Source organism: Brienomyrus brachyistius, chromosome 5 (genome assembly GCF_023856365.1).
Source record: "Brienomyrus brachyistius isolate T26 chromosome 5, BBRACH_0.4, whole genome shotgun sequence".
Taxonomy (NCBI): Eukaryota; Metazoa; Chordata; class Actinopteri; order Osteoglossiformes; family Mormyridae; genus Brienomyrus; species Brienomyrus brachyistius.
The window spans coordinates 28765902-28773578 of record NC_064537.1 but is presented as its reverse complement, the minus strand read 5'-3'; the positions used below and the strand labels follow the sequence as shown (position 1 = coordinate 28773578).

Sequence of the window (7677 nt, the reverse complement as noted above, 5' to 3'; positions counted from 1 at the left end):
AGGGGAAAATACTTTTCTATACAATTTTCATGTTAAAGTTAAGATTCTCTTGTTTTCCTAGTTTTAGTGGATTTATTAGTATTCATATAATGCAATTTAAAGCAAGCTTCAATAGGTGTATGTTGTATATGCAAGTAACTGAGAACGTAATTTTCACATGAAGATATTTCATTAATGTCTTAATAGAGAGACAAATGAATCTACCTTTTTGTTATATTGCCATTAAAAGAATATTGCGTTGTGAGCGTTCCTTTCTTTCAATTTATGTTAATTTCACATGGAAGTTTATGAGTAGACGCGTCTTTATACTGGATGTTTAAAAACGTTGTTGGCTCTTTAAGTCTTATTCTCTTCTCCTGGGTCTGACTCTCCATGCATCACTTGTCAATATTTTTGCATATGACGGCCTGAGCAGCTCGTCGGTGGGGCCAGGGGCGCTGTGCGGGCGGCGGCGGAGGGGGGGGAGAGCGGGAGATCAGAGGCTGACTGGTCCATTCAGCACCACGGACAGCAGCCGGCGCTGTGCTTGCGAGGCTCAGCCGCCCCTCCGGTGCCGCTGTGGGCGTCGCTGTCACAGGGATGTGGGAACCGCCACAATAGTCACACGGGAAAGGAGCTGGCTTCAACACTTTAACTACCGCTGCTCATAAGTGCCACTACCGCTGGAAAGAAAGAAATCGACTCGTCTTAATTTTTTCTGTCATGCATTTTAGGTTGCGATTTTGCATTTTTAGAAACCACGTTTAAATTGCATCGCTCCTGTTGGGCTGAGCATAAAACAGTTTGGAGATCTTGTCGTGCAAAAATACAACGCAACTCATTCGTCCTTTTGGATATTGGTTATATATCGTAGGAAAGCTGGATATCGTACGAGAGAATTTTCCTCTTAACAAGATTATAATGTTAAAAACTGTTGAATTCAGACATGCATCAAACTGAACCCGGTACAGCGTGTGCAGAGTGTGTTCAGCAGCATGTGTGGACTCAGGAGGACCTCCATACGTAAGTAAAAACCGCTATATCGGTGTATTAACGTGTTCATTTTAGGAGAAAGGGGGGAATTCATGGTGGAAATGCACTCGACGTAAAATGCATTATTTAATTTTGATTTGATTGTTATTACTTTTGCAAGCCTGATTTCTTATAAGGTTAAAACGGTCTTTGCCATTGCGCCTCCTTCGCCAATTTGTAAGAAATGCCTGTTTTATTCCATTCCTTCATTTGCTGTCTGTTATTCCGGGTTTAGGAATGGAGACTACCCGATATTTTGGACAGAGTGTTCCCAGCAGCTTACGTGTGACGAGCGGGCATTAACCTTCTCGCCGGATCGGAGAAGTTAAGAAGCGACGGCAAAAGCCGCCCCGGTAACATCGTTAGCTCCGAGTCGAAGATAATGTCATTTCACGCTGAAGTCGCCCTGAGTTTTCACCCAAAAGGAGGCGATCCATGCCCGCTTGAAGACTTGTGATGAACTCGGTTCCTCCCTGGAGTGAAGCATGATGAGGATGTGTGACAGAGGACTTCAGATGCTCATTACCACCGTGGGAGCTTTCGCCGCTTTCAGCCTGATGACAATAGCGGTGGGGACCGATTACTGGCTCTATTCTAGAGGCGTATGCAGGACTAAGACCGCCAGTGACAACGAGACCAGTAGGAAAAATGAAGAAGTGATGACCCACTCGGGACTCTGGCGGACCTGCTGTCTAGAAGGTATATTGTCTTTGGTATTTTATTAATTTGGTGATGAGGGATACAGGTTTGCATCTTTCATCCCGGTCTATATGTATTGCATAGAATTATTTCAAATTATTCTCTTGAAACCATTCCACTTGTCATATTGCAAAGTGTCAAACTCTTCTCGTTTACTAGGCTATATCATACTGTGTGTGTTCGCATGCAGTTATTGCCTTGGAAGGAAACTCAGAAGACATCTGAATACTTGATCGCTGTGATAACCTGTGGGATTCTGTGGGCTGCTGTTAACTTTAATCCGTAAATTGTGTAATGAGGAGAGGAATCGTATCTTACCTGAGAACGAGCCAAAGAAGGGACGCGATGAGGGCTGTAGAGGACAGGGATTCGATTGAAAAAGCGGTGGTCATTTTTATGTTTTTTTTTGTGGTTAAATATCTGTTTCTGATAATAGGAAAAGAAACATTTTAATAGCATTCTGGGATACAAAATATGACATCGACCACAAATTAAATCTTGTTTGTTACCATATTGCATGGTTGCAGTTTGTAGTGTTTTGGGCACTTATTTATCGAAGTCCAATTAAGATTATACAACTTTAGCACTTCTACGCACAGCAAATATTATGAGAAAATGTGTCAGTAATGAAGATAAAAATAAAAACTAGAAAAAAAAAACAATTTTGTTGAGGATATACTTTTTTGGGATAAATATGTTTCTTATTGTTTGAATTTAGTGTTAGTCTACATTCTGCCTGAATCGTTCTGATTTTTAAATGGAATGTTTTGAAATAATCTGCTAAGTTTTAGACAGAGGGAGGAGTGTGTGTGTGTCTGTGTGTGAGTGTGTGAGAGAGAGAGAGATAGAGAGAGAGAGAGAGAGAGAGAGAGAGAGAGAGAGAGAGAGGGAGAAGTAATCATTGACATGCTTCTCAGACGTGTTTTCTTGGACGTGCTGTAGTGAATACAAGTCATGTTGTTCAATTATATTAGCAGCTGAATGATCTGCTGTTGAAAATGCACCACCCAAAAAAGTTGTCTTTAACCTTGATGTGTGACCTTGAACCTCAGCCACTCTGATTTTCCATTTAGGTGCCGTTAATGAATCTCCTTGGCTAAGGATGCGCTTGATGTATCAATTCCCATGAATGTGCCGCTGACATTTTATTCTGTTGAATGTTATCTTCTTGGATTCCTGCATCAATTTTTTTTCTATATAATCATTCCAGTTTGGGTGTTATTTCGATTCGATCATTTGATGTTCGAGAAAATTGAGAAAGGGATCATTTTTAACACTGTATGAAACCCGTAGTTGTAAAAATACAACAAAGGCGAGTTTACTCAGTTGATGTAGTCTATTTTGTCGTCTCTCACCTGCTCGCCTCGCGAAGCACATTTGATAACATGCGGAGCCAGGCTGACTTCATCCTAATGTCACCGTCTGGCTCGTTATGGCTTACTGTCATGTCCTCTACAGAGGCACAAAAGCGCAACTCCAGCAGTTACCCTGGGAGGTTCCCTTTTTAAAAAAACCCTCGCCGAGTGTGGTCCTTTGTGAGGAATAAAATCGCCGTTGTGTGGCAGCCCTTTCGCACAGAGCCGAGCGCCAGCCTGCTGTGCTCCGCAAGAGGCGCGTTCGGCGTTACGCGCTGCCCAGCCGCAGCCTGAATACGCCGGCAGCGCCGCTCCCGCATGTGCGCGCTCCCGCATGTGCGCCGCCTCAGTGACCCTGTGAGGACATACCGCCACGTGTAAGTACGCTAAGTGGCGTGGATGTAGGACATAAACATTCCTCGTTATCACACCTAGAACGCTTTTTCACGTGATAGTGCCTGGTTATGAGTTTGTAAACCGCACGTTTAATCTCATTGGTTTTTCTTATCAAGCCATTAGGACAGGGGTGGCCAGTCTTGTCCGCAAAGGACCGGTGTATATGCAGGTTTTTGCGGTAACCTGTAGGTCAGCTATTCAAACCCAGGTGTGAGGACTATTCAGTAAATCAGTCCTCTAATTAGCAATCGAATTATTGAGTTGCAGCAAAAACCCGCGCACACACACCAGCCCTTTGCAGATAAGATTGACCATCTCTGCATTAGGACATTTAGCATGCCGGAAATACAGTAAAGTCAGGAGTGATGGAGGGACATGGATACCCTGGCAGATTCAGGGGGCCCAGCACTTGACAGGGGCCCTTGAATACTGAAAATCTAGGTGGGGAGGGGCAAGGTGACATTTTATCAAGGGGCCCAAAATTTCCAGGTAGCTGTAAGTAAGATATAAAGCACCGCAACAAGGTGAATAGTAAATACATATTCATCCCCCCTAATTCACCAGGCTAAATATGTCAAGGACTGTATACAGTATGTATAATATTTCTACATTAAAAATCCACACATTATATTTTGATACATATATGGATTTTGTTATAGTAATTGTCGTGTGCGATTTGCATAAGTGTTTCATTGGCATTTGGGGGAAAAAAAATTGGCAATAACAGCATATCTTCAGAGGTTTACCAGTATAAACGTAATGAATGAGAGCATTCATATAATTTATATTGATGAATAACTAAAATGCTTTTTAAAAAGTGTTCTGAAATTTAATCGCATATCCAGCAATTGTTGGTGTGAGCAGAATAAAAGGCTCATTTTGTATAAAGACAGCAAAGGGAAATTCTGGGCCTTCGTGATTAATGTGTCATTCAATTTGCCAAGATAACAGGGACTAGAATAAATGCAAGTTAAAGTGATGCATGCCTTAGGGTTTCTTTTACACGTATTAAGCGTGTATAGAATCAAAGGGTAGTGATACAAAATTAAGGGATCTTGCTCTTTTAAAATGAAAATTGTATTAGTCAAACTTAATATTATAAGCTACTAAAATCTCTTACACTGTGAATCATTTATATACAGACAAATTAAATAATTGTGGAAATATCCACAGGTCTCTATCTGGTGAATATAACTGCTAGATAGCAAAACCTTCTCTGAAATGTTAATGTCTCCTATAACTTTCAAGATATTCCCTGGTAACAATGTCTCCCATATATAAGGGGCATATACTTAGTGTCTGGGAGGGTACGGAACGATACAGACACGATGCTGGTGATCAGCGTCTTATGGGTGTGGACAAGCTTCAGTTTGATGCCCGACTGGTGTGTCCCAGGTGAACGATCACTTGGTCATGAAATACACAACAAAGTAAGAATTAAATGGGGGGGGGGGGTTACATGCGCTCCTCGCTCTGTGTGTACCCAAGCATAACCTGTCTTCTATACTCTCATCAGTTCGCTTCTAGGTGACTGGTTGCCCTGGTTTAGCTAAAAGGCTTTTTCTGTGACTACACCGCCTTGGTTCATTTTTCGCTTCCCAGTCCTCAGAGGATAAAAGACAACCTGCATGTCTAAAACCGCCTTGTGGATTTTCAGAGGCCGATCCTAAATGCGTGTCACAGTATGGTTTGTGACTGCTGTGGTCGCAGATATTCAGTCTAGGGTACTCATGCACAGCCTTTAAGATACCATAGTCATTTACTTTGGTTTATAGACTAGACTGCTTTCCAAATGATAATTTATGGAGGTGTTACAATGAAGAAAGGCCATGAAATTCAGGGGCAGATTTACGCTTGAGTTATAGATTCCCCCCCCGCATTGTCAGTTTTCTTTCCGCTTATGGACTTTCAGTTGCTTAAAGAGTCCTATGCAGTAATGATGTGGCAGCTACCTACGGAGCAGTGGTTTGGTGCTGCCCGACTGCAGAAAGCCAAAGGGGAAATGGCTGAGTGCCCCCCCCCCCCCCCCCCCCCAGGACTCATCGCCACAAACGTGTTTTTTTATAACGGCTCTATTCACAAAGCATTCAGCATTTCACAAAGTCAAGTATTCATTTTTCCCCAGGAGGGTCAACAAGCCACAACCTGGCTACACTAATTCAGGAAATGTACGACTCTTACGTACAATTATCTGAACAATAAACAAGCACACCAATACCATTGTCAGTTAACAAATCAGTCACTATAGCGACATTTAGAGATAACTGTAACAGATAATCTCTAGCTTTGAAATGTTTACCGTTAAATATTTGTGTTGAAAATAAGTTTTCGGCTTACTTAATTATTTAGCTATAACTGACACCGTAAAGATAAATCTATTAGTATCGACTGCATCTCTTTTTTCTTTGCATTTTTCCCCCATCTTAAGGGGAAAATAGTTTTAAGTCACACTTTGACTCCATTCAATTAACAATCAGGTTCCAACAGGTCAGTTTTAGTTACAATGAATATCTTTTTTGGCATGCTAACTTTAGTGTAAGAAAGACTGATTTTTTTCCATCTGATAACGTAGCGTAAAAGTTCAGCGTTGTGTGGTCCAGTGGATGTGTGGCATGTCGATGGAGGTCTGACAGCCTGACAGACAGACTGTGATAAAGATGACATGCTGGACGCCTGTGATGGCAGTGACGAAGGGGGACAATGTGAGAGAAGGAGGCTCGCTGTAGATCTGGCTCCATGGAGGAGCTCGCTAATAGGAGGAGGAGTATTTTGACAACATAATTTGAAATCCAGCAGGAGATTTTCAAGCAACAGTGACTCACCTTCCACAGACAGTCTCCCCTTCCTCCGCTGGTGGTAGACAGGATGTCATCCCGTCCTTTGTAAGCTCAGAGCAGTCATGGGTGAGTGCGAAAAACATAAAATTTTCTTCAATCAAACATTTAAGGAAACCTGAAAACTGTACCAGCATGTACAATACAGAACGTCAGACTTTTAAACAAACGATCGCGTATTCAGTATCCGAATTTGAAAAAGGGTGCAATTCACCTGCAAAGCATGATTATAATTAATATCAGGCATACATCGACTGCTAATTTTAATTCATGTAGCGTAGCGCCGGTTCCTCTCTGCTTGGCACTCGTTAGCTAAATGACTGAGAGTGTTCCGATAATTCCACACGTTGATGTCGTGTAATCCATCACCATCAGGCTTGCATGGCCACCAACCGTATCACCCAAAGTAAGATTAAAGACAGGCGTCACCTGTGACACGAATAAGACCATAAATGAGTGAAGGATATTACAGAAAGACCGAATGAAGAATGAAGTTATTTTCTTTTTGTAGTCCTCGCAATCAAGTATCAGAGCTGAAGATGCTCCTCTCCTTCTCAGCATGGTTTAGAATCAAAGGGTAACTTTTTTCAAGGAATGTCAGTATTACTAAGCAATACACATTATTATCACTTTCACTCATGACTGTTCTTACATGATGTGTTTTTCATCCCAGTCCTCAGCATATCACATTTTGCTCCCTCCCAGCTCCTAGTACACCTGAACCAAATGATCAAGCAATGTAGAACACTGAATACCTGGTACAGGTGTGTTGGGAACCGGGAACAAGCCAAAATGTGGACTGTCCAGGGGTTTGAGAAACACTGCGAGAAACCATGAGTTAACTGGTTGTCTAGGGGTCCCTGAACACAATATTTTTTTTTACAGATATGTACAAGTATCATGTGTTGTCATTTGTGGTTTATTATAGTTGGGTTTTACTAGTCTCTATGTTAAAAAGCCAACATACATATTTATGAGATTTAATAGTCACTTTTATGTCAGTAAAAGCGAGCTCCAGTAACACAGATTTACATAACTCACTTTGCTGAAAAAGTCCAGTGATGGCCTTTAGTCAGAGGAAGGGAGGAGCTTGTCCCAAATCTTGCACACTTGCACACTTTCTTTTGGTCCTTGAGATTATAAGGAGTTGGCAAAGATGTACAGGCACACAGGTCCTGGTGTGAGACAGCTGCATGCGTAGCTATCATTGCACAACTTCAATAGATGTCGTAGTATTACTAGACCTGAAAGCAAAACGATAAGTATTGTAATTCAATTAACTGTAAATCTGCAAGTGAATCTTGTAGATAGTGATTTGCACCCATTAATAGCATTAGGAGGTACCCCCATATCAGGTACGTGCAGGGGCCTTGGGGTGCCTG

General features: G+C 41.9%; 1 protein-coding gene across 1 annotated transcript in view; it reads left to right on the top strand.

Moving 5' to 3' along the window:
• The first annotated feature begins 512 nt into the window (after positions 1–512).
• LOC125741734 (voltage-dependent calcium channel gamma-3 subunit-like) overlaps positions 513–7677 on the top strand; it is a 28297-nt gene continuing 21132 nt past the window's right edge. The window contains exons 1-2 of the mRNA XM_049013019.1: positions 513–1002; positions 1247–1710. Coding sequence (XP_048868976.1) covers positions 1497–1710 — 214 coding nt within the window. The 5' untranslated portion in view covers positions 513–1002; positions 1247–1496. The remainder of the gene's footprint in view (positions 1003–1246; positions 1711–7677) is intronic.